Below are 27,545 nucleotides of genomic sequence, written 5' to 3' on the forward strand. Positions count from 1 at the left end.
TATGCATCTCAGAAGGAGTGAAGAAGTCCACCCTCCCCCATTTGTGTGGGCATCATGTCATCCAGTTCTGAGGCCCGAATAGAACAAGAAAGCAGAGGAAGGGGGAATTCACTCCCTCTGCTTGAGCAGGGAGGTCCAGCTTCTCCTGCCCCTACATGGAGCTTCTGGCACTCTCCCTATTGCCCCCTCCAAATCCCCATCCCGAACCCCACTGGACTCCGTGGCACCTGGACTGAATCCTACCACTGGCTGCCTGGGTCTCCAGCCTGCAGACTACAGATCCCAAGACTTCTCTGCCTACACAACCAAGTGAGCCAGCTCTTTCAATAAATCTGTATCTACGTGTATCCTATTGGTGCTGCTTCTCTACAGAACCCTAATAAGACCACTAAGCAAACTGAGCTTTAGAAATGTCATGAGAACTGCCCAGATTCTTACAAATAGCACACAGCTGTGCTGGGGGACATGCCTCAGGGTATTTGATGCCAAAGTAGGTGTCTTAGCTACTCTGTCTTGTCTCCAAGGTACCACCTGCTATATTTCAGTATTGTTGCTGTTGTTCAGTCACTAAGTCATGTCTGACTCTTTGAGACCCCTGGATTGTAGCACACTAGACTTCCCTGTCCTTCACCATCTCCCTGAGTTTGCTCAAACTCATGTCCACTGAGTCAGTGATGCCATCCAACCATCTCATCCTCTGTCATTCCCTTCTCTTCCTGCCCTCAATCAATCCCAGTATCACAAGGTCTTTTCCAGTGAATCAGCTCTTTGTATCAGGTGGCCAAAGTGTTGGAGCTTCAGCTTCAACATCAGTCCTTCCAGTGAATATCAGGATTGATTTCCTTTAAGATTGACTGGTTTGATCTCCTTGCTGTCCTAGGGACTCTCAAAAGTGTTCTCCAACCCCACAGTTCAAAAGCTTCGATTCTTTGGTGCTCAGCTTTCTTTATGATCCAACTCTCATATCCATACATGACTACTGAAAAAAACTAAAGCTTTGACTACATGGACCTTTGTTGGCAAAGTGATGTCTCTGCTTTTTGATACACTCTCTAGGTTTGTCATAGCTTTACTTCCAAGGAGCAAACATGTTTTAACTTCCTGGCTGCAATCACATTTAAGTATACTCATATCTTTTTATTTCCAGTGTCCAACCACCAGTGATGAGTGAATAGATGGATAAATGAATAGGTTAGAAATATATTAAAAAATATATAATTCTGAAAATATTGGGTTGGCCAAAAAGTTCATTAAGGCTTTTACTGAATTTTGGCCAAACTAATAAAAACGCCATGCTGGTTTCCTCGGTGTGTATGCCCAGCAGTGGGATTGCTGGGTCATAAGGCAGTTCTATTTCCAGTTTTTTAAGGAATCTCCAGACTGTTCTCCATAGTGGCTGTACTAGTTTGCATTCCCACCAGCAGTGTAAGAGGGTTCCCTTTTCTCCACACCCTCTCCAGCATTTATTACTTGTAGACTTTTGGATCACAGCCATTCTGACTGGAGTGAAATGGTACTCATTGTGGTAATAATAATAATAATAAATAAATGATAAATGATTTAAAAAATATCTTGAAAAAAATGCCATGCTGAATTTGAGCATTAATGATATTTCTGGACACTCCCTCCCCCCTTTTTTTATTTCCTTTGTCTTCACCGATTTACCAAATTCTGTGTTTTGATTTTAATTGGAGGATAATTGCTTCACAGTGTTGTGGTAGTCTCTGTCATACATCAAGGCAAATCAGCCAAAAAAAAAAAATATATATATATATATATATATATATATATATATCTCCTCCCTCTTGATCCTCTCACTCCGCCCCAGCCCTCTAGGTCATCACAGAGGGCCAGGCTGGGCTCCCCGTGTTATAGAGCAGCTTCCCACTAGTTATCTATTTTACACATACATGGTAGTGTGTATAAGTCAAGGCTACATTCTCAATCCGTCCTACTCTCTCCTTCCGACACTGTCCCCCAGTCCATTCTCTGCCTCTGTGTGATTTCTGAAACTCTAAGCAACATCTCAGGTGACTCTCAGCCAGCACATCGTACACCATTAATCCTGGGTGAAGGTTGAGACAGAAAATAGCAGTAATATAGGAGATAATAGGCTGGAATCACCTCTAGGCCAGCAGGGCTTCACAGCGTTTATTTGCTTTCTGGGGTCGGATGTGATGTCAGGCCCTTTACAAAGAGGCTGTACTAGCATAAGAAGCAGCTTCCTATTTGTCTTGAGGGATAAAGGCTAGTGTTTCTGAGAATGAGGGCAGACAGAGGAACGTCATGACTGGTGTGTACAGACATTACCACAAAAAGATGGGCAACTTAAGAACACTGGTGGTTCTGAAATGGACAATGCAGGAATTCAGGATTCAGTTGAGAAGCATCTTTAGCTGCTCTAGAGCTCTCAAAAATAATTGGCACATCATAGCCCAAGGAAGGAAAACAAAGACAATCATCTGAAACAAAGAGAAGAGCTCCAGAAAGGAGGGGACCCAGTGGTCGACAGACAAATGACTGATGACCAGGACAGGCTGTGGCCTGGCACGTGCAGCTGCCGGACCAGTCACTGAGGGGCAAAGCCTCTGCTCACTGGACACTGCAGGAAGTAGCTGGTCCCACCTCTCTGCTCTCGGAGGACTGGAGGAGGAGTCATAAGAAGGCAAGGTGTGAATGTTTAAAAAGAAAAAAGCCATTTCTTGGGAACAAAGAAGAAAAGTTCCAGTCAATAAAAACAAGAGCCTGGGGACAGAAGCTGGAGGAACTAGGTGACACGTCTAATGTTCATGTGGACTCTTCCCTCCAGAAGAAAGAGAAACGCCAGGCCCTTCTGCGGGCTTTTGGGAACACTGTGAGTTCTCTGTGTCTGGCTGTGTGCTCTGAGTGTGCACTTTCTGTGCAATGTCACGGGGCTGTCCTTGACTGGAGTGCACACAGTTGATCTGTTAGCTACTCTTTTCAATAGGACTCTGGATTCTCTTAGAAATAAATGAGGACTCTGCAAACTTTGCACATTTGCTTGCCCAGGAAGATCAAGGGCTTCATATCACTATTGCTATTACACTAAATTAAATTACCCTTCATGTACATTTGCACACACAACTGTGTTTATTATCCACCATGTTCCAGACACAGACAGGGAACATAGAGCTTAGTGATATATGTGCCAAGTATAGATGGAGAAAATGCATCATTTAACTTGGTGAATAAACACACCGGATTCCGTCACATGATAGAGTATATTATACATCTTCTGTAAAATGCTTAAGATGTAATTTGAAAACTATAGATGATATCTGACACTGGCTGAATTACCCTTGTGTTGTGATCTGATCCTGGCACATTATTTGGGTCAGAGGTCAGCAGACCTCCCCACAGGGCAGAAGCAGCCTGTGGCTGGTTTCTGTACTGTGTGCCAGCTAAAAATGGCTTTTGTATTTCAAAAGGTTTGGGAAACATTTTTAAATGAAGAATATATGAAGGTGACCATCTGGCTCACAGCAGACACACAGGAACCACCCTGCCTGCCACTCATCTCTCAGTCTGCCCACACCCTTTACATTAGCGCACATTAGCAGAGCACAGGCGACGGTATCTTTCCATCTTAAAGTCTGGACTATATGAACAGAAGCTTAATCATATCATTTGTGAGAATGATCGCTGTCCTTTTGCTTCATCGCCTGCAGAACACAAGCAAAGCATAAACAACCCACAACATCAAGTCCAAACCAGGGCTTGGCTCACAAGGGCTCTGGGAATCACGGCTTTGTGATAAAGAGTTATTCTCCCTGTAACATGGGGACCTGAAAGCCGAGCCCTGTGAGGCACCAGTTTAACTGGATCTTTGAGATAATACAGAAAATTTCAGTTCTAATTTAGCTTCCTTCCAAGATGAATAAGATGAATGTATTGATAAGGGAAACAGCTGCCTGGCGGAGCCTCTTGCTTGAAGGCAGGAAATGAAGCCTGAAGGGCAGCAGATATGCCCTGCTTTATCAAGGAACATAAAAACCAATAACGGGTTTTCTGAGAGAAGTAATTTAAAAGGTCAAGGAAAGGAGAAAAAAGCAGGCTGGGGTTCTCTGCAAGGACACACCCATCTGGCTGGTTGCATGTTCTCACTCACAGGCGAGGGACAGTGCAGCTGCCTGTTTGCTGGTCCTGCCCAGGACTGTCCTAGCACTTGAACTGTCTTAATGATTCTGAGAGCTTCCCTGGTGGTCCAGCGGATAAGAATTCTCATTGCAATGCAGGGGGCACTGGTTGGATCACATGCTGAGGGGCCACGAAACCCACGTGTCCAAACTACTGAAGCCCGCAAGCTCTGGAGCCTGTGCTCCATCCACAGCAAGAGAAGCCATCACAATGAGAAGCCTGAGCACCAGAACTAGAGAGCAGTCCCCACTCGTTACACCTAGAGAGAGCCCGCCGAAGCAATGAAGACCTAGTGCAGCCAGCATAAATACACAAGCAGAGTTTCAAAACGAAGATCCTGCTTTACGTAGCAGGAATCAGACACAGGGAGATTAGGATGCACTGCCTATCAGGCGATGTTTTTCTATTAAAATTCTGTGCTTCTAAGATGCCACCAGTAAAAAGTCTATGAAAAGGAGAGTCAAGAAGATTCTGTCAGAAGATACATCATCTTCAATGGAAAAAGAAAATCATTCTCAAATGCCTATCTTAGAAAGTCATTAATGTGCACATTTCTCCCCATTCAAATTATTGATTGAACGCTACCTGGACAGGTATCCTGCTGGGAGTCCTTGGGCAGTACCTTCATGGTCATGAAGCTAGCAGTGGGGCCTGAAAAGACCTAACACCGACCCTCAGATTTACACCTCCCTCAGTTACTAAAAGGTGCATTTTTAGCAAACATTTCAAAATATGATTTTGCATGTTTTTTTTTTTTTTTTAACAAAAAGCCAACATGCTAGTGCAGGTAGGAAATGTGTAAGTTGTGTTTGTTCCTGTCAGAATAAAAGGCATGATGTTCAAACCATTGAGAAAAAACTATACCACCTCCAGAAGACAACTGAAATATTAAATGATATATTGCAATATTAAATATATATTAAATGTATAAATAAATTAAATGGATATTAAAAGTGGGTTCCTAGTGCCACACAGGGGTATTTGTCCACTTATTTATTTGTTTGATTCCAGTTTTCAAGTCCATTCAGGGTCCTGTCCAGGGACTCAGCCCCTAGAAGTCAGAGTTTGGGAACTCTTGTCAGTTCTGTTCTCAACCCTTTTCCTGGTTCAGTCTGCTATTTAGGTCATGGCTTATGTCCTGGGCATTCTGATCCCAGTGCCAAGGATAGGGAGCCCAAGGGGCTGTTCTGTGAGCAATAATCCTACTTCATAGGCAGAGAGTAATGAAACATTTAAAGAAAATGAGAAGCATTTCTTCTTTTGAAAGAAAATGAACTCTTCTTGGAAAAGAAAAATCATTCCTAATGAAACAAGCTCACTGGATCTTATGTTTATCTTACATTAAAGAAGAATTTCTGGAGGTACAACATAATGATGCAGGCTAGGTGTCTGACTAACTTCTTGTGGTTCAAGAGACATACAACATTGTGATAAATGTCTGTTATTGTCTCAGAAAGTGATACTAGAAAGTCCAATATCTAATGAAAGCTGAGAAACAAGGAAATACATATGAGGTTCCATTCATAAAATGTAATTAGCTATCCAAGGCCAATATACTTCATTACGCATATAAATTTTGATAAGACAAAACTGAAAATTTCATGACTTCAAAGTCTTCAATTAAAATTAAAATGCCTTATTTGGAAATATGATTTTTGTGCATGTGGGAGATAAAATGGGGCCAAAGGCATGAGATTTGAAATCAACTCTAACAAGTCCTAGCTTTAAGTGACCAAGAGAAAATGAAATATGCACGTGTGGCTCAAAGTATGAGTTTTTAATCTCAGAGAAGGGAAAATGAGCTTCAGTAATTGATTTTTTTTTTAATTTATACAACTGTCAAGAAAACTCTAAGTTGGATAACACAGTTTTTAATTTCAAAATGAAATATAAGTCAAGTATTAAGATAACTTTACACAGTATCTAGTGAGTGTTCAAACCATCCTATGAATTCAGGCTATAAAGCTCAATCAAGCCTAGTGCAAATGTTAGAAGTGTTTGCACGGGCAATAGAAAGTTTAATTTGTTTTTATGAACTCACATTCAATTTTCCCTTACCTTTTAATCCATAATCACAGCTCTGGTAAGTTGTGATTAAAATAAGAGCAATACATTGAACTCAAGTTTGGGAATGAAAAACACATTCCTTACCCTGGCAGAGTGGAGCAAGGGAATCCCACTGATACATGCCAACTGGATTCCGTCTACACGTGGCATTGCTATGGCCAATCATCCGATACCCAGGTTTGCAGAAATACTGCACTTTACTTCCAACTTCTCCTGCAGTCCTATTTAAAACACCACCATTCTTCACAGTGTGGGTCAAGCTGCAGTAAGGTGCTGTGGGCACACAAACACACATACATAAACAAATGAATAAATACTGCATTTTGCTTGGTAAGAGACATATAAATGAAAGAGAGTCTCTTATTGTTAAAATAGTGGGAAATCAGCACTGATACAGAAACTTTACTAAAAGCATCTTCAAGTACAAAAGTGTTGTGGAAGTGGATGCAAGGGTGTGGAGCAAGAGGAACACTCATTCATTGCTGATGGGGATCCAAAATGGTGCAGCCACCTTGGAAGACAGTGTGGCAGTTTCTTGCAAAATTACACACACTCTTATCACGCGATCCAGCAATCATGCTCCTTGGCAGTTACCCAAAGGAGCTAAAAGCTTATGTCCACACAGAAACCTATGCCCAGATGTTCATAGCAGCATTATTCAGAGTTGCCAAAACTCAGAAGCAACCAAGGTGCCCTTCAGTAGGTAAATGAATAAACCAACTGCGGTCCATCCAGAAAAAGCAATATTATTCAAGGCTAAAGAGAAATGATGTGTCAAAAGCCATGGAGGAGCCTTAGTTACATATGATTAAGTGAAAGAAACCAACCTAAAAAGGGTACACACTGCATAATTCCAACCTTATGACATTCTAGAAAAGGTAAAACTCTGGAAGAAGTAAAAAAATTAGTGGTTTCCAGAGGCTGATGGGGGAAGGACAGTGGAGCTCAAAGGATTTTTCAGCAGTAAAAATACCCTACATGAATCCACAATGGTGGGTTAATGTCATTTTACATTTGTCCAAATCCTCAGGATGTTCAATACCAAGAGTGAACCCAGTGTGAACTATGGACCTTGGGTGATAATGATGCGTCCGTGTAGGTTAACAAATGTAGCCTCTGTTGCTGATGTAAACAAGGAGACAGAAGCCAAGGAGTATAGGGAAAATCTCCGGAACTTCCTATCAATTTGGCTGTGATCTGAAACTTCTAAAAAAAAAAAAAAAGTCTAAAAAAATCAATTAAAAGTAAAAAAAAAATGTATAGCTGAGTCACTCTGCTCTGCACCTGAAATGGTCACAGTATTGTTAATGGGTTATACTCCCATATAAAATAAAAAGATAAATAAATAATCCAAAAGTTATCATTTTAAAAAAATCCAAGAAATCTAGACCCAAGGGTCAAGTCTCTTGAGTTTGAAGTTTAGATTATTTACAACTATTAATAAATGTGGTGGTGGAATTTTGACTTTCTGACCAAAAAAAAGTATCATTAAAATGGAGAAAATTTAAGAATATAGTATCTTGCAATCAAGGCCGTTTTTCCTTGTTTAATGAATCTTGGGAATTGTACCATAAGGTAGCCTCTTTTTAACATGAGGGATTTGAATACCATCTTTGAAGAAAATGCACACTTTATGTTGATGACCATGTTACAATAGTTTTAATCATCACATTTGCAGGGTGACTTTCAAAAATTAGAGACAGGAATTGTGAAAATCAGTCTTACCTACACAGAATCTAACCTTTCAGTGGCTAAAAGGCTCTGCATCTTATTTACACATTTAGAGAAAGAAACTCAGTTTACTCTTACAAGACCAGTTTCACCACAGCATAAAATCCTATGAACCCCCTTCAGATGAATAAAACACTAAACTAAAGAAAGCTGTGCAGTCCTGGAAATCCAGGGTTCCTTTTAAAGAAGAGGTTTTAAATGCCCCACTCCCCTGTGGGGGTTCCACATAGAAAGCACACACACGAGGTCTGAAGGCTTAATGCCAAACTTTTCCTTAGAAATAAATTCAGGAGGAACCTTCTGAAGACTTCACATCAGAGCATTGCCGAGAAGTGATGTCTGTGTGTCTGGCTGGGTTGTCAACCATGCTCCTCTGAGATGCATCTTCAGAGACTAGTCTCAGCCAAAGGGTCTTCTGAAGTGCTGTTTCTTTCTTTCTTTCTTTTTTAACAGATTCATTTTTATTAAGGTAAAATCCACTAACTCTTAGTAGAAACTTGTGTCCTATTGGTCATGGCATTTTCTGTGTTCAATTGTTTGAGACTATCTACTTTAAGTTTTGAATGATCCAAAATATTTGGTTTAGGGAAGGTATGAGTATAATCAGGCACCTCAGCTACCAACTACCGAGAATTATTGTGTCAATAAATTAAAATAATAATAAAAAGTAGGAAGACCAAGCAGACTGTAGACCCTGGCCAAGTTTAGAGATAAAGTCTGAAATGCTCCTGAAGGGGCAGTGGGACCACATGGTTCTTGGGGTGGGTTTTTGTCACAGTTCAGTCTGTTAAGAGAGAGGAACAGCAGGATAATTGTCTAACTCTATAGGGTATAACAGAACCTTATTGTCTTTCTTCAGGAAAATTAGAGATACCAAGGAAACACTTCACGCAAAGATGGGCACAATAAGGGCAGAAATTGTATGGACCTAACAGATGCAGAAGATATTAAGAAGAGGTGGCAAGAATACATAGAACTAAACAAAAAAGATCTTCATGACCCAGATAACCACGATAATGTGATCACTCAGCTAGAGCCAGACATCCTGGAAAGAGAAGTCAAGTGGACCTTTGGAAGCATGACTACAAGCAAAGCTAGTGGAGATGATGGAATTCCACTTGAGCTATTTCAAATCCTAAAAGATGATGCTGTGAAAGTGTGGCACTAAATATGTCAGCAAATTTGGAAAACTCAGCAGTGGCCACAGGACTGGAAAAGGTCAGCTTACATTCCAATCCCAAAGAAAGGCAATGCCAAAGAATGTTCAAACTACTGCACAACTGCATTCATCTCACTTGCTAGCAAAGTAATGCTCAAAATTCTCCAAGCCAGGCTTCAATAGTATGTGAACTGTGAACATCCAAATGTTCAAGCTGGTTTTAGAAAAGGCAGAGGAACCAGAGATCAAATTGCCAACATCTGTTGGATCATCAAAAAAGCAAGAGTTCCAGAAAAACATCTACTTCTGCTTTGTTGACTACACCAAAGGCTTTGACTGTATGAATTATAACAAACTGGAAAATTCTTCAAGTGATGGGAATACCAGACCACCTTACCTGCCTCCTGAGAAATCCACATGCAGGTCAAAGAACAACAGTTAGAACTGGACATGGAACAACAGACTGGTTCCAAATCGGGAAAGGACTACGTCAAGACTGTATGATGTCACCCTGCTTATTTAACTTATATGCAGAGTACATCATGTGAAATGCTGGACTGGATGAAGCACAAGCTGGAATCAAGATTTCCAGGAGAAATATCAATAACCTCAGATATGCAGATGACATCACCCATATGGTAGAAAGTGAAGAAGAACTAAGGAGCCTCTTGATGAAAGTGAAAGTGGAGAGTGAAAAAGTTGGCTTAAAACTCAACATTCAGGAAATGAAGATCATGGTATCCAGTCCCATCATGGCAAATAGATGGGGGAACAATGGAAACAGTGAGAAACTACTTTTGGGGGTTCCAAAATCACTGCAAATGCTGACTGCAGCCATGAAATTAAAAGACGCTTGCTCCTTGGAAGAAAAGCTATGACCAACCTAGACAGCATATTAAAAAGCAGAGACATTACTTCACCAACAAAGGTCCGTCTAGTCAAAGCTATGGTTTTTCCAGTAGTCATGTATGGATGTGAGTCGGACTATAAAGAAAGCTGAGCACCAAAGAATTGATGCTTTTGAACTGTGGTGTTGGAGAAGACTTTTGAGAGTCCCTTGGATTGCAAGGAGATGAAACCAGTCCATCCTAAAGGAGATCAGTCCTGGGTGTTCATTGGAAGGACTGATGTTGAAGCTGAACCTCCAATACTTTGGTCACCTGATACAAAGAGCTGACTCATTTGAAAAGACCCTAATTGCTGAAAAGATTGAAGGCAGGAGGAGAAGGGGACGACAGAGGATGAGATGGTTGGATAGTATTATTGACTTGATGGACATGGGTTTGGGTGGACTCCGGGAGTTGGTGATGGACAGGGAGGCCTGGTGTGCTGTAGTCCATGAGGTCGCAGAGAGTTGGAAATGACTGAGCGACTGAGTTGATAGGGTCCAATAACTATTTCCTTTCCTACTGACAGTTCCTTCTATCATCATTAGTTCCTTTCTAACTCATCTAGAACAAGATACAGAGAGGCCCAAGCATGAAGACATGGGGAGAATACTAAGTCACTCAGTCATGTCTGACTCTGTGAGATCCTATGGATTGTAGCCTGCCAGGCACCTCTGTCAGTGGAATCATCCAGGCAAGAATACTGGAGTGGGTTCTCATTTCCTTCTCCAGGGGTTCGTCCCAACCCAGGGATCAAACCCACATCTCTTAAGTTTCCTACATTGGCACATGGGTTCTTTACCCCTAGTGTACCTGGGAAGCCCAAGGAGACATGGCACAGAGGGGAAGATTAGAACACAGGGTCCTGCCTGTTTGATTCCTGGCCATGCTAAGAATTAAAAGGACCAGGGTCAAACCCTCGCACTCAGCTGGTGCTGCCTTGGAAGAGCAGGTAATGGAGGGTGGCAGTCAAGGAGATATCAGGGATGGAAGACATGGGTGCAGCTGGCTCTGCTGGGGTCTGGGTGTATTTACAACACCCATTCTGTAGTTCTGACTCTCCCAACTCTGAAAGTGAAAGTCACTCAGTTGTGTTCAACTCTTTGTGACCCCATGGACAGTCTATGGAATTCTCTAGGCCAGAACACTGCAGTGGATAGCCTTTCCCTTTTCCAGGGAATCTTCCCAACCCAGGGGTCAAAATCAGATCTCCTGCATTGTGGGCTGATTCTTTACCAGCTGAGCCACAAGGGAAGCCCACAACTTATCATTAACTTCCAGGTACTTGATTTAATGGGCTTCACAGGTGGCGCTAGTGGTAAAGAACCCACTTGCCAGGCCAGGAGACTTAAGAGATGTGGGTTCAATCACTGGGTCAGGAAGATCCCCTGGAGAAGGGCATGGCAACCCCCTCCAGTATTCTTGCCTTGAGAGTCCCACGGACAGAGGAGCCTAGTGGGGGCTACATCCAGGGGTCGCAAAGAACCAGACATGACTGAAGCAACTTAGCACACACACACACCCTTGATTTAATAGTGAATGACCATTACTACCTCAACAATCACTTAGCAGTTTACTGAATTGACTTGAACCATGATGTACTTGCTTTTGTTGTTGTTGTGTTTTGTTTGTCTATTATGTAGATCAGTTATATGGTTCTTACACCCAATGACCAATAGTTAACATGCATAAGGCAAGGATTTGTGGTGCAACACGTGGTCATATTATGGCCTTAGCTCCCTGGCCCACGTGCTATAGTCCAGGGATCACTGCTCTAAAACTACTGATGATGGACTCCTAGCAGTGGTCATTGAACCACCATCGAATTTTATCTGAAAAGCTGTCCAAAGATCTATCTGTATCTATATCTAATGAGTGATACATAGATATGTCCACTCACAAAACAACAGTTTATAGCCTTAACGTTAAATTCCTCTTTTTCTGATTTCCCAACAAAGAGAATCATCTTGTTCTATAATGAATGAAAACATCCTTTGAGCAACAGAATTCAAGGTGTAGTCACACCACCAGGCTATTAAGTAATTTGCCACAGATAAAACAAGATAAATTATGTTCACCATGATTTCCCCTGCAATATCCATTTTTGCTCATTAGAAATAAATTCAAACAATTCTACAGGCTTGAGTATTTATTTTTCAGAACAAGGAATTTGATGAACAAAAGTCCAATCATTGTCCTAATGATCTCAATACCCATTCCAATGAAGGGATTTCAACTGTGAACTCTTTGCTGATAAGCATTTTGAATGGCTACTTTAGTGAAGGGGGAAAACAAAGATCTAAGCATGTTTTGTTAGACTTTGTAGAGGAAACACGAGTGAATTTCAGATTCTCTGTCTTTCCATCAACAGACATTTCAAAACACTCATGCTTTTTCAATGCTTTTTATCATTTCATGATACCTACCAATCAGAGACAGCAAAAATATTCTTAAAGCTACTAACACCTTTCACTGTCCTCAGGATATTGCCCTTCACTGACAATGCACAACAGACTTGGAATAAGCAACCCCTGGGAGTTATACTGGTCTATAAAATGCATAGAGTGGGCATCTGTCTCCTTTGGGAAATGGACCTCAGTTGTTAGCACGGATATTGTAGTAACACTAAGAAAAGGTTAGATATTTTGCTTAGTAATGAAAATATGAGGATTTTAGATTGTCTGTCTACAGCTTTTGTAGGGCACTGTAAACATGAGGTTTTGGGCTAGCCACATTGAGAGGATCTAATCTCTCAGAAGTATATTCACTGATTTAATTAAAATAAAAAACTACTGATAGAAAATAAATGAACTATATGGGGAAAAAACAAAGTCCTTTAAGTGTTGATAAGGAAATATATATGTAAACATTTATTTTGTATATGGTTACGTGTGTGTGTGTGTATTTATATGTATAGTATCTCACATAAAGAGACATATAAACATATAATCAATAAAAAGAAATGCTACTAATCATAAGATGTTATATACTGGATGCTTGGGGCTGGTGCACTGAGACGACTCAGAGGGATGGTACGGGGAGGGAAGAGGGAGGGGGGTTCAGGATGGGGAACACGTGTATACCTGCGGTGGATTTATGTTGATGTATGGCAAAACCAATACAATACTGTAAAGTAATTAACCTCCAATTAAAATAAATAAATTTATACTAAAAAATAAAAAAAAGAGAAAAAAATTAAATGCGATACAGTTATCTCCTCCTGTTTGTCTCCTTAGCTTTTAAACATACTTTAAAATTAAAATATGTTTTGTTTATATTACTATATGTTTATATTAAATTATATTATTTTATTTTGGGGGAAAGAATCTCTGCTTTCTGTGGCATGCAATTCAATGGGTTATGACGCTAGCAAAAATATTTATTAATATTAATCAACAGATAATTTATTTTCCCTAACACAGTTTAGAGATATCACTCAGTGATTTCATCAAATTATTTCTATTGAAGTTACAAATTCATTATTAGAAATTAGGTTTATAGTACAAACCATTAATTTTTAAAATTTAACGCAGAACATTTATATTAACACTTTACTATTAAACCTTAACTTCACTTACTGACCTGAATAACGAATCTTGAATCCTTTTTTACTGGTTGCATGGTCAGTGGACCAGCGGAGATATAACTGATTACTCTTGCTTGTAAAATTTGATTGTTCAGTATGGTTTCCACTCAAGACCACTAACAGAGGACTTTGACCAGAAGACCCTAAATGAAACAAAAAAAAGCAAAAAAGTTATGATATGAATTTGCACCTACAAAATACAGACTACATTTAGCTTTTAAGTTGGAGTCTAACTGTACAATATACAGCTATTTAGTCCCAAAGGAGACAAATAACTCCAAATAAATAAAGCAACAGATACAGTTCCTCATAAAAATAATAACAATAAAAGAAGCAATAGCCAACCAAAATAATTTAAGATATATATGCTGTTAATACATAATACTTGAAATGAAAATGTTACTTATAAAATGGCAGTAATTTAAAAAAAGAAAATAGTTCCCACTACTAGTAGCATATGCAACATTGAATTGATACAGGGAATTTAATACTAGTAAAAGTACTGTTGTTTAATCCCTAAGTCATGTCCAGTTCTTTGGGACCTCCTGGACTGCAGCACTCCAGGCTTCCGTGTCCTTCATATCTCCCAGAGTTTGCTCAAATTCATGTCCATTGAGTGGTGATGCCATCCAGCCATCTCATCCTATGTGGCCCCATTTCTCCTTTTGCCCCCAATCTTTCCCAGCATCAGAGTCTTTTTCAATGAGTTGGCTCTTTGCATCAGGTGGCCAAAGTATTGGAGCTTCAGCTTCAGTAGCAGTCCTTTTAATGAATAGTCAGGGTTGATTTCCTTCAGGATTGACTGGTTTGATCTTCCTGCAGTCCAAGGGACTCTCAAGAAGAGAGAGCACCAGCACCATAATTTGAAAGCATTAATTCTTTGGTGCTCAGCCTTCTTTATGGTCCAACTCCCACATCTACATAGCTTTGACTGTATGAGCTTCCCAGGCGGCTCAGTGGTAAAGAATCTGTCTGCCAATGCAGGAGACATGGGTTCAGTCCCTGGGTTGGGAAGATCCCCTGGAGAAGGAAATGACAACCCACTCTAGGATTCATGCTTGGGAATGGAGGACCCTGGCAGGCTACAGACCATGGGGTCACAAATAGTTGGATATAGCTTAGTGACTAAATAGCAGCAGTGAAAGTAAAAATTAGTACAATCACCTTGGAGAGCAGTTTAGTAATATCCAATACAATTGTAGGTTTTAATTATATTTTTTATAAACTCCAGAATATGTGCACAAGTGTTATTTATATAGCAAAATGTTTATTCTAGCAATTTTTATAGGGAAATTTAGATTCTAACTTGTGGTTTGGAGTTTAAAAAGATATTAAAAGTGTTTTCAAAGAAATTCTACACATATTAAAAATGATATTTAGAAGTGAAATCTATTTGCAAATAAATATAATAGGATAACAATTGTGTAAACATTCAAAAGTGTTCAATATACAAACTGTGTGAATGTTCATGTATAGATAGATGATACTTGGTAGTAGATAGACAGACAGGTTGATAGACTGATAGAGATAGGAAATGAACCATGAAACATGCACATGGATGACACTTCACAATATTAAATGCCTCCAGGAGAGGTGCAAGTGAACTGGGTGTGCAAGGAGCTCCTAAACTGATCTGAACTTGTTGCTTCTTTGAAAAAAAAATACACAAGATAAATCTGACAAAATACTAAAATGCAGTACATCAAGTAATGAGTCTATACCCATATACATTAAAAAAAAAACTTTTTGTATATTTAATCTTTAAAAATTGAAAAAAAAACCCAAAGCTAATACTCAACATAGTTAATAGTCACTGGCATTATTCTCATCACCATAACCTGACAATATTTGTTGAGACAAGTCACTCTATTGAATCCAGAAGCTGCACCCACACTTTAAGGTCTCCTCCAGGACACCCCTTGATGCCATCTCAAATTCTAACAGGCTTCATGGCTTTCCTGCCAATGCAGGAGACACAGGAAACTCGGGTGTAATCCCTGGGTCATGAAGGTTTCCTGGAGAAGGAAATGGCAACCCATTCCAGTACTCTTGCCTGGAGAATACCATGGACAAGGATTGTCTGTGCTGTTTTACTTGTTGTTTGAAGAGATAATTTATATTCTAAAATGAAATGCCACTGGGAAATAAATTCACCTGAATTTATACAATTTTAAAATGTCATTTTTAATGACAGAACTCGAGTCAAGTTTCAGATATTCTTAATCAAACATGTAATCCTTCATCATCTTTCATCTTTTGTCTTTGCTTATCATGTAACAAACTTTCTAAAGGATTATTCTTTAAAAATATACATGTCCATAATGAACAGCAGTACCATCTCTTTTATTAAGGTGAAAATTATCAAGTTCTGCACAAGTGAAGACCACCATATGTATTTTGACACCTTTCTCAGTTGAGTTCTATAATGACTTAAGTCCTATTTTCTTTTTAAATTGAGGAATATTCACTACTTGAGCCGTGTGTGTGTGTGTGTGTGTGTGTGTGTGCGCACTCAGTCATGTCCAACTCTTTGCAGCCCCATGGACTGTAGCCCATTGATCTCCTCTGCCCATGGAATATTCCAGGCAAGAATACTGGGGTGGGTTGCCATTTCCTCCTCCAGGGGATCTTCCTGACCTATGGTACAAACTTGTATATCTTGTGTCTCCTGCATTGGCAGGCAGATTCTTTACCACTAGCACCACCTGGAGCCTTGCTGCTGCTGTTAATAAAGCTTAAAATTGATATAGTCAATTTATTGTTATTATTTTTTTGCCAACTCATGAGCTATAAAACAGCCACTGTGTTTCAAAAAAACAAAAGAGATGCAATGAACATGACATTTACTGCAACACAAATGCCAGTGCTTAGAAAATTATTCATATGAAACTCTGACCTTTCATTTTATAGAGAAATCTTTGAGAGTAAAACCAAACCCACTCATAGATATCTGGCAATTTTGACAGCAACTGCTTTGATATTATCTCTATTAGCTATTTTGCTTGTGGTTTATCATGGGCATGATCTGTCTGTATTTGGAGGGAGCTCATACTGTAAATGCTTTGGGCATAAATTATTGATAATGATTTTGCTTCTGAAATTAGAAGAGGTAGAAACACTGCCAGCTAAACTTTCAATTCTACCAAAGTAAAACAAAGGAACCCACATATATTTAGAATGATTATGTAAATATATATATATATATATAACTACATACAGAATTTATAGGAATACATATACACAAAGACACACACAGCCCCTGGAGGTTGGTTGCCTGCCTTTACTATTTGTGACATCTAATCAGCCTCAAGGCACAGTTTCCCTGGCTCCTCATTGACAAAAGAAGCCTGCTTGTGCACCTGGCTAATGTGTTACTTCTTCCTATCCTAGAGATTAAGGGCCAAGTCTTCAATAGTACATGTCTGTTTTAACATGCACTTAAAAACTCTGAAAATGAAAATATTACTCTTCAGTCCTCTGTTTCTACATATATAAGTATGAGTTTAATTTCCAATTTAGCTGCTCATCTTTGGAAATCTGCACATTAATTTACTGTATATCCACAGAAGCAACTTGACTATTATGATTCATCAAGTCAGTAAAAGGCATGCAAACATACGCAGAATCAATTACAGTAATTTTTTTCACTGAATTGATTGTTATTTATCTGAACTCAGTGACAAATCCATCAAAACATGTGAAAACCCTATTATTATCTACATCCGTAATTGTATCATGGTCTAATTTTTGGGCTATGATAATGCTTTAGTACAAAGAACAATTATTAATATCAGTTTCATTTCAAATCAACAATTCAAGCACATACTATGTTTTAGCAGAGCACTGTCATTTTAAAATGTTCATTAGAATTGTACAAAAATGTATAAGACTCACATTGAAAACTGTATTAGCATTTGTTCAGGGAACTATCTCTAAAAAAATTCTACATTAAGAATACTATAGCATTTATCACCCAGAAAACTCTATGAGCCATTACTTTTACATAATTCTAGTAAAACAATCATTTAGACCAATTAAAGTACTTATAGGCCTCTGCCCTCTTAAATTTCCTAAAATATCTTCTAGATCAATATAACCTTTGAAGAAAGGAAAGGAAGAGTTTCTGAAATCATCCATACTTTAAAGCCCCATGTTAAATAACTAAAGAATGGTTAATGTAAATTCAGTACATTTTTTTTCTTTTTTTTATTTTTATTTTTATTTTTTACTAATAAAAATTTCTGAAAATAAACCCTCCTCCCTCCTCCCTCTCCATACCATCCCTCTGAGTTGTCCCAGTGCACCAGCCCCAAGCATCCAGCATCGTGCATTGAACCTGGACTGGCATCTCGTTTCATACATGACATTTCACATGTTTCAATGCCATTCTCCCAAATCTTCCCACCCTCGCCCTCTCCCACAGAGTCCATAAGCCTGTTCTATACATCAGTACATTTTTAAGGTGTATTAAACCAGCATTTTAATGGTTTAAATTTGCAACATTAAGAAGGGCATGGTGATCTTTTTCCTATCACTTGATCTCTGAGACCACACTAGTCCAAGAATAATTCATTTTCCATTTAGGGGGAGATGTAATTTACCTCAAGAATATATTCAAGTTTGTGCATTACAAAATACAACAGGATCCTTATACATTATGTGTAGGTCCCTGGTATGTATTCTTTTTTTTGACCACACCTAGAGATATGTGGGATCTTTGTTCCCTGGCCAGGGATCTAACCCATGCCCTCCGGAGTAGAAGCTCAGTCTTAACCACTGGACCACAAGGGAAGTCCCAAGGTCGCTGGTATGTTAACAAAGTTTGAAGAGACTTACCATCAAATACTTCCAGTGCATCAAATTGCTTTTCACTTTGGAATGTGTCTACAAAGATGGTGATATTGTAGTTTGGTTCCACTCGGATGCTCCAGGAGCAGGTCTGGGAGTTAAAATAGTTGCCTGGATACCCTGGGCTGAGGATGACGCCAGAGGATTCTGTCCGGACTTCATTGGCTGGGCATTGTGCTAAGGAGAAAAGCACCAGGGAAAGTTTTCCTTAACAAAATCAATTCCTGGGTATGCAAGCTCATGGGGGAAAAGAAAAAGCAATCTTACTAAGTCAACTGTGACCAGATTTAGTAGGTGATACACACATAGCCTTTTCATCCTGTTCATGGGGTTCTCAAGGAAAGAATACTGAAGTGGTTTGCCATTCCCTTCTCCAGTGGACCACATTTTGTCACAACTCTCCACCATGACCCGTCCATCTTGGATGGTCCTACACAGCATGGCTCATAGTTTCATTTAGACTAGTCTGTGGTCCATGTGATCAATTTGATTATTTTTCTGTGATTGTGGTTTTCATTCTGTCTGCTCTCTGAAGGATAAGGATAAGAAGTTTATGGAGTGTTGTTACATCAGAGCAGAACCCAACTCTGGCTGTACTGTACATTTAAAGCAGGTCCAGGGAGATTGTAAAACCCTAGGCCCTGTGCACCTGCAGACAGAAAAAAACTTAACACTTTACTTTTTTAATATCAACACATTTCCTTAACTTGAGAATACTCACTTTTGTGATAGCCCTCTGTGCTAAAATACACTTGGCCTGTGTCTGGGGCCCCTGGTAGGAGCTCCCCAAACCCTTGGAGTTTCCTGAGTGCTGGAAGTGTCTTCGCAGCTCCAAAGGCCCCTCTGGGTGACACCCGAGTCTGAGCTGATGAGATGACTCAGGGTGGGTCTGTGTAGCCTCAGAAGGGCTGAATACCACAAGCACCCAGGGAAGAGAGGGTGCAGACTTTCTGCCCACTCACACACCTGGGGGAAGCAGGGAAGGTAGGGCTGGGGTACTGGAGACTTGGTTGCACCAAAGCTCTTAAACAACGTATTTGTTGAGCCTGCAGGTTGGTGAAGGCACACACAGTGGGGGGGTGGGGCACCCCAGGTCCTGGGAAACACCTCCAGGCCCTGCCCTTTGTACCCTACTTGCTCACTCTACTGTTGATAGTCCCCTATATAACATTGACTGTAAATGTGAGTCACATTTGTTTCCCTGATTTTTATGAGCTGTTCTAACAAAGGATCAAACCAGAGAGGGGGTCCCAAGATGGTGGAAGAATAGGATGGGGAGAACACTTTCTCCCCCACAAATTCATCAAAAGATTATTTGAATGACAAGCAACTTCCACAAAACAACTTCTGAATGCTGGCAGAGAACACCAGGAACCCAGAAAGGCAGCCCAATCTCTTCGAAAGGAGGTAGGATAAAACGTAAAAGATGAAAACAGAGGCAAAACATTGAGGGATTGAGACTCATCCTGGGGAGGGAGTCATGAAGGAGAAGTTTCCACACAGTAAGACAACCTCTCACAGGCGGGTCTGTGGGAGTTTTAGAATCTCAGAGGGCAACATAACTGAGAGAAAAACAAAACAAAACAAAACACAGACTCTGCGCCTAACTCCAACTGCCAGAAGAGAAGTAGCCTAGATGCTCACATCCGCCACCAGTGAGTGGGGGCTGGGCAGGGAGGCACAAGCTGAATCATTGGCCCTTAGGGTAAGGACCGGGCCTGAGTGCCCTGAGGACAATCTAAGGGAGCTAACGTGAGATAGCAACCCAAACTGTGGTATCGCCAGAGAGACAAAAAATATGTCTTTCCCGCAAGATGCTCTAACTCTCAGCCTGGCACGCTCACAGAACAAAGGATTGAGTGAATAACAAAGGAGAGCTGGCTGTCTGTGTGTACGCCCCTCCACCTCTGGAGGCAGAGAGGCAGGCCTACTACAGCCAGAGTCAGAAGGCAAGGGGCTGCTGCAATCTCAGCCCCAGAGATGGCATCCTCCACCAAACTGTGAGGCTCCCAGTTGCTAACCACATCTTCCTGGGATCCTAGATGGTTGACATCTGCCAGGAGTGTCACAGCCTGAGATCAGTGCCCCAGAGGAGACACACAGCACACCTGAGATGGCGCGCTTGAGGTGTCCCCGGGAAACCAAGCAGCTGGGACTGGGGAGGTGATTAAGACACATGGCCCACCTGGGACAGTGCACTCACCAAGCACCTGGTCACCCGAGCTGCTCGGACCTGGGAAGGGCACAAAACGCACAGCCCAACCCAGTCTGTGCCCTGTGGAGTACCCAAGAACCTGAGCGGCTCAGACCTGGGAAGTACATAAAATGCAAGGCCCATTTGGGACAGTGTCCTTGCAGAGCTCCATGGAGCCTGAGCATTGTAGATCCAGGAAGCACATGCTGTCTTGGACTGGGGCAAACCCAGTGTGGTCCATACACTGCAAACACTCCCCACAAATGCCAGTGAAATTTGTTTAGAGAGTCCCTCCCTCCCCAAAACACAACTGAACAAGTGAGCCTAAATAAATGACCACCTTTGCCCCCTACTGTCAGGGTGGAAATTAGACACAGAAGAGACTTGCAAACAGAGGAAGCCAAAATAAATAAAGGAGAGGGAATCACTCTGGAAGTGACAGGTGCAACAGATTAAAACCCTGCAGTTAATACTGACTGTGCATTGGAGGGGGCCCGTAGACCTTGAGAACAACTGCAGGCTGGAACAAGGAACTATCTGAAACTGAACTGAGCCCACACTGCCCATAACAGCTCCAGAGAAATTCCTAGATATATTTTTACTATTAATACTTTTTAATTAAAAAAAATCAAGTTCTTTATTACACCTTTAATTTTCATTTTTATAACTTACAATTACCCTGCAAAAATAAAAGACCCTATTTTATTTATTTATTTATTTTTAAAAGACCCTATTTTAAAAGCAAGTTTCAAATATGTGTGTGTGTGTGTGTGTGTGTGTGTGTGTGTGTGTATGTGTGTTAATCTTTGTGATTTATTTTGCTTTGTATTTTTTTATATTGTATTTTTGAGAGTCTAACCTCTACTCTAGATTTTTAACCTTTGCTTTCTGGTATTTGTTATCCACTTTGTATCTTTAAGACTCTAATCTTCAGTATCCATTTTCATTTGGTTACTGGCTTGATTGCTTTCTCCCCTTTTGAATCTCCCTTTTCTCCCCCAGGTCACCTCTATCTCCTTCCTCCCCCTTCTCTTCTCTACTTTGTGAATATCTCTGGGTGTTCTGGGCTGTGGAGAACACTTCAGGAACTGATTACTGACTAGATTGCTCTCTCCCCTTTTGACTTCCCCTCTTCTCCTGGTCATCTATATCTCCATCCTACCTCTTCTCTTCTATGTAACTCTGTGAATCTCTATGCATGTCACTCAATTCTGTGGAGAATTGTTCACCATTAACCTAGTTGCTTTATCATCTGTGCTGTATAAGGATACTGTAAGAGAAGGACTGAAAGTCAGAGGCAGGAGGCTTAACTCCACAACTTGAGAACATCACAGAACTCCTGATTCCAGAGAACATTAGTCTCTGGACCTAACCAAAAGTCTTCATACCAACACTGAAACCAAGCTCCACACAAGAACTAACAAATTCCAGTGCCAACATGCCATGCTAATTCCCCAGCAACACAGGAACACAACACTGATCATTTAAAGACAGGCTGCCCAAAGCCATGCCAAACCTGTAGACACCCCAAAACTCACTACTGGACACTTCATTGCACTCCAGAGAGAAGAGATCCAGCTCCACCCACCAGAACACAGACACAAGTTCCCCCAACCAGGGAAGCTTGACAAGCCACTAGTTCAACCCCACCCACAGGGAGTAGATGCCACAATAAAGAAGAATCACAAACTTCAAATCTACAGAAAGGGCACACCAAACACAGCAATCTAAACAAAATGAAAAGGCAGAGAATATTCAGCAGGTAAAGAACATGATAAATACCCACCAAACCAAACAAAAGAGGAGGAGATAGGGAGTCTACCTGAAAAGGAATTCAGAATAATGATAGTAAAGATGATCCAAAATCTTGAAAATAAAATGGAGTTACAGATAAATAGACCAGAGACAAGGATTGAGAAGATGCAAGAAATGTTTAACAAGGACCTAGAAGAAATAAAGAAGTCAATTAAAATTGGGAACAATGCAATAACTGAGATTAAAAGCTCTCTAGAGGGAACCAGGAGAAGGCAATGGCACCCCACTCCAGTACTCTTGCCTGGAAAATCCCATGGACAGAGGAGCCTGGAAGGCTGCAGTCCATGGGGTCGCAAAGAGTCGGACACAACTGAATGACTTCACTTTCACTTTTGACTTTCATGCATTGGAGAAGGAAATGGCAACCCACTCCAGTGTTCTTGCCTGGAGAATCCCAGGGATGGGGGAGCCTGGTGGGCTGCCATCTATGGGGTCGCACAGAGTCGGACATGACTGAAGTGACTCAACAGCAGCAGCAGCAGCAGCAGAGGCAATCAATAATAGAATAACAGGCAGAAGAGACGATAAGTGAGGTGGAAGATAGAATGGTGGAAATGAATGAAGCAGAGAGGAAAAAAGAAAAGAACATTAAAAGAAATGAGGACAACCTCAAAGACCTCTGTGACAACGTTAAACATCCAAACATTTGAATCATAGGTGCCCCAGAAGAAGAAGACAAAAAGAAAGGGGAAGAGAAAATATTTGAGGAGATAATAGTTGAAAACTTCTCTAAAATGGGAAAGGAAATAGCCCCCCAAGTCCAAGAAACCCAGAGAGTCCCAAACAGGATAAACCCAAGGCAAAAGACCCCAAGACACATATTAATCAAACTAACAGAAATTAAACACAAAGAGAAAATATTAAAAGCATCTGGGAGAAGCAACAAGTAACACACAAGGGGATCTCCATAAGGATAACAGCTGATCTTTCAATAGAAACTCTTCAGACCAGAAGGGAATACTACTACTACTACTACTACTACTACTACTACTACTACTATGGCAGGACATAATTAAAGTGATGAAAGAGAAAAATCTACAACCAAGATTACTATATCCAGCAAGGATCTCATTCAGATATGAAGGAGAAATCAAAAGCTTTACAAAGAAGCAAAAGCTGAGAGAATTCAGCACCACCAAACCAGCTCTTCAACAAGTGCTACTGGATCTTCTCTAGACAGGAGACACAGAAAAGGTTTATGAAATTGAACCCCAAACAACAAAGTAAATGGCAATGAGATCATACTTATCAATAATTACCTTAAATGTAAATGCATTAAATGCTCCAACCAAAAGACAAAGACTGGCCAAATGGATACAAAAACAAGACCCCTATATATGTTGCCTACAAGAGACCCACCTCAAACCTTGGGACACATACTGAAAGTGAGGGGCTGGAAAAAGATATTTCATGCAAATAGAGACCAAAAGAGAACAGGAGTAGCAATACTCAAATCAGATAAAACAGACTTTGAAATAAAGACCATACTAAGAGACAAAGAAGGACACTACATAGTAATGATCAAAGGATCAATCCAAGAAAAACATATAACAATGATAAATATATATACACCCAATATAGGAGAACTTCAGTACATAAGGCAAATGCTAATAAGTATGAAAGGGGAAATTAAAAGTAACACTATAATAGTGGGGGACTTTAATGCCCAAGTCACACATATGGATAGATTAACCAAACAGAAAATTAGCAAGGAAACACAAGTTTTAAATGACACAATGGGCCAGTTAGACCTAATTGATATCTACAGAGCATTTCACCCCAGAACAAAGGATTTCACCTTTTTTTCAAGTGCACAAGGAACATTCTCCAGAACAGGTCACATCCTGCACAATAAATCTAGCCTTGGTAAATTTAAAAATACTGAAATCATTTCAAACATCTTTTCTGATCACAATGCTGTAACATTAGATGTAAATTGGGGGGAAAAAAACTATAAAGAACACAAACATATGGAGGCTAAAAAACATGCTCCTCAATAACCAACAAATCACAGAAGAAATCAAAAAGGAAATCAAAATATGCACAGAAACAAAAGAAAATGGAAACACAACAACCCAAAACCTATGGGATTCAGTAAAAGCAGTGCTAAAAGGAAGGTTCATAGCGACACAAGCTTACCTCAAGAAACAAGAGAAACATCAAATAAATAACCTAACTTTACACCTAAAGCAACTAGAAAAAGAAGAAATGAAGAACCCCAAAGTTAGTAGAAGGAAAGAAATCATAAAAATCAGAGCAGAAATCAATGAAAAAGAAACAAAGGAGACTATTATAAAAATCAACAAAACTAAAAGATGGTTCTTTGAGAAGACAAATAAAATAAAGAAACCATTAGCTATACTCATCAATAAAAAAAGGGAGAAGAATTAAATCAATAAAATTGCAAATGAAAATGGAGAAATCACAACAGACAACAAATAAATACAATACAAAGAATCATAAGAGACTACTATTAGTAACTATATGGCAATAAAATGTGTAACTTGGAAGAAATGGATGAGTATAACCTTCCAAAACTGAACCAGGAAGAAATAGAAAATCTAAACTGAGACAGCACAAGCACAGAAATCAAAACTGTAATAAAAAAATCTTCCAACAAACAAAATCCCAGGACCAGATTGCTTCACAGGTGAATTCTACCAAAAATTTAGAGATGAGCTAACACCTATCCTACTCAAACTCTTCCAGAAAATTGGAGTGGAAGGTAAATTCCCAAACTCATTCTATGAGGCCACATCATCTCATACCAAAACCAGACAAAGATGCTACCAAAAAATAAAACTACAGACCAATATCATTGATGAACACAGATGCAAAAATCCTCAATAAAATTCTAGCAAACAGAATTCAATGACATATTAAAAAGATCATGCACCATGACCAAGTGGATTATGCCAGGGATGCAAGGATTCTTCAGTATTCACAAATCAATCAGTGTGATACACAACATTAACAAACTGAAAGATATAAACCATATGACTATCTCAATAGATGCAGAGAAAGCCTTTGACAAAAATCAACAGCCATTTATAATAAAAACTCTCCAGAAAGAAGGCACAGAAGGAACATTACCTCAACACAATAAAAGCCATCTACAACAAACCCACAGAAAATATTATCCTCAATGGCGAAAAATTGAAAACATTTCCTCTAAAGTCATGAACAAGACAAGGGTGCCCACTCTCACCAGTATTATTCAACATAGTTTTGGAAGTTTTACCACAGCAGTCAGAGAAGAAAAAGAAATAAAAAGAATCCAGATTGAAAAGAAGAAGTAAAACTCTCACTGTTTGCAGATGACATGATCCTCTACATAGAAAACCCTAAAGATACCACCAGAAAATACTAGCACTAATCAATGAATATAGTAAAGCTGCAGAATATAAAATTAATACACATAAGTCCCTTGTATTCCTATACACTAACAATGAGAAAACAGAAAGAGAAATTAAGGAAACAACCCCATTCACCATTGCAACAAAAATAATAAAATACTTAGGAATAAATTTACCTAGGAAACAAAAGACCTATATATAGTAAACTATAAAACACTGATGAAAGAAATCAAAGAGGACACAAATAGATGGAGAAATATACCATGTTCATGGATCAGAAGAATCAATATAGTGAAAATGAGTGTACTACCCAAAGCAATCTACAGATTCAATTGAATCTCTATCAAGCTACCGAAGGTATTTTTCACAGAACTAGAACAAATTATTTCACAATTCATATGGAAACACAAAAAGTCTCTAATAGCCAAAGCAATCTTAAGAAAGAAGAGTGGAACTGGAGGAATCAAGCTGCCTGACTTCAGACTACACTACAAAGCTACAGTCATCAAGACATTATGGTACTGGCATAAAGACAGAAACATAGATCAATGGAACAAAACAGAAAGCCCAGAGATGAACTCATGCACCTATGGAACCTTATCTTTGACAAAGAAGGTCATAATATACAATGGAGAAAAGACAATCTCTTTAACAAGTGGTGCTGGGAAAACTGGTCAACCACTTGTAAAAGAATGACACTAGAACACTTTCTAACACCATACACAAAATAAACTCAAAATGGATTAAAGATCTAAATACAAGACCAGAAACTATAAAACTCCTAGAGGAAAACATAGGTAGAACACTCTCTGACATAAATCACATCAGGATCCTCTATGACCCACTTCCTGGAGTAATGGAAATAAAAGCAAAAATAAACAATTGGGACCTAATTAAATGTAAAAGATTTTGCACAATGAAGGAACCTATAAGCAAGGTAAAAAGACACCCTTCAGAATGGGAGAAAATATTAGCAAATGAAACCACTGACAAAGAATTAATATACAAAATATACAAGAAGCTCATGCAGATCAATACCAGAAAAATGACCCAATAAAGAAGACATACAGATGGTTAACAAACACATAAAAAGATGCTCAACATCACTCATTATCAAAGAAATGCAAATCAAAACTACAATGAGGTACCATCTCATGCCAGTCAGAATGGCTGCTATCAAAAAGTCTACGAACAATAAATGCTGGAGAGGGTTTGGAGAAAAGGGAACCCTCTTACACTGTTGGTAGGAATGCAAACTAGTATAGCCACTATGGAAAACAGGGTAGAGATTCCTTAAAAAACTGGACCTAGAACTGCCATATGACCCAGCAATCCCACTGCTGGGCATACACACTGAGGAAACCAGAATTGAAAGAGACACATGTACCCCAATCTTCATCATAGTACTGTTTACAATAGCTAGGACATGGAAGCAACCTAGATGTCCATTGGCAGATGAATGGATAAGAAAACTGGTACATATACACAATGGAGTATTACTCAGCTATTAAAAAGAATACATATTAATTAGTTCTAATGAGGTGGATGAAACTGGAGCCTAATATACAGAGTGAAGTAAGTCAGAATGAAAAACAGCAATACAGTATATTAACACAAATATATGGAATTTAGAAAGATGGTAACAATGACCGTATATGCAAAACAACAAAAGAGACACAGATATAAAAAGCAGACTTTTGGACCCTGTGAGAGAAAGCATGGGTGGGATGATTTGAGAGATTAG

General features: G+C 39.7%; 1 protein-coding gene across 3 annotated transcripts in view; it reads right to left on the bottom strand.

Annotated features, from left to right (window-relative positions):
• Positions 1-27,545, bottom strand: part of CSMD1 (CUB and Sushi multiple domains 1) — a 2,076,272-nt gene that overhangs the window by 120,178 nt on the left and 1,928,549 nt on the right. For all 3 annotated transcript variants that reach the window (XR_003509135.1, XM_027530260.1, XM_027530259.1), the window contains exons 47-49: positions 18,425-18,613; positions 13,585-13,731; positions 6,310-6,498 (exon numbers count right to left, since the gene is read on the bottom strand). Coding sequence is in view for 2 of the 3 variants with exons in the window: in XM_027530260.1 (XP_027386061.1) it covers positions 6,310-6,498; positions 13,585-13,731; positions 18,425-18,613 (525 nt within the window). In the remaining variant the exon portion in view is untranslated. The remainder of the gene's footprint in view (positions 1-6,309; positions 6,499-13,584; positions 13,732-18,424; positions 18,614-27,545) is intronic.

The sequence above is a fragment of the Bos indicus x Bos taurus genome, chromosome 27 (genome assembly GCF_003369695.1).
Source record: "Bos indicus x Bos taurus breed Angus x Brahman F1 hybrid chromosome 27, Bos_hybrid_MaternalHap_v2.0, whole genome shotgun sequence".
NCBI classification, from domain to species: Eukaryota; Metazoa; Chordata; class Mammalia; order Artiodactyla; family Bovidae; genus Bos; species Bos indicus x Bos taurus.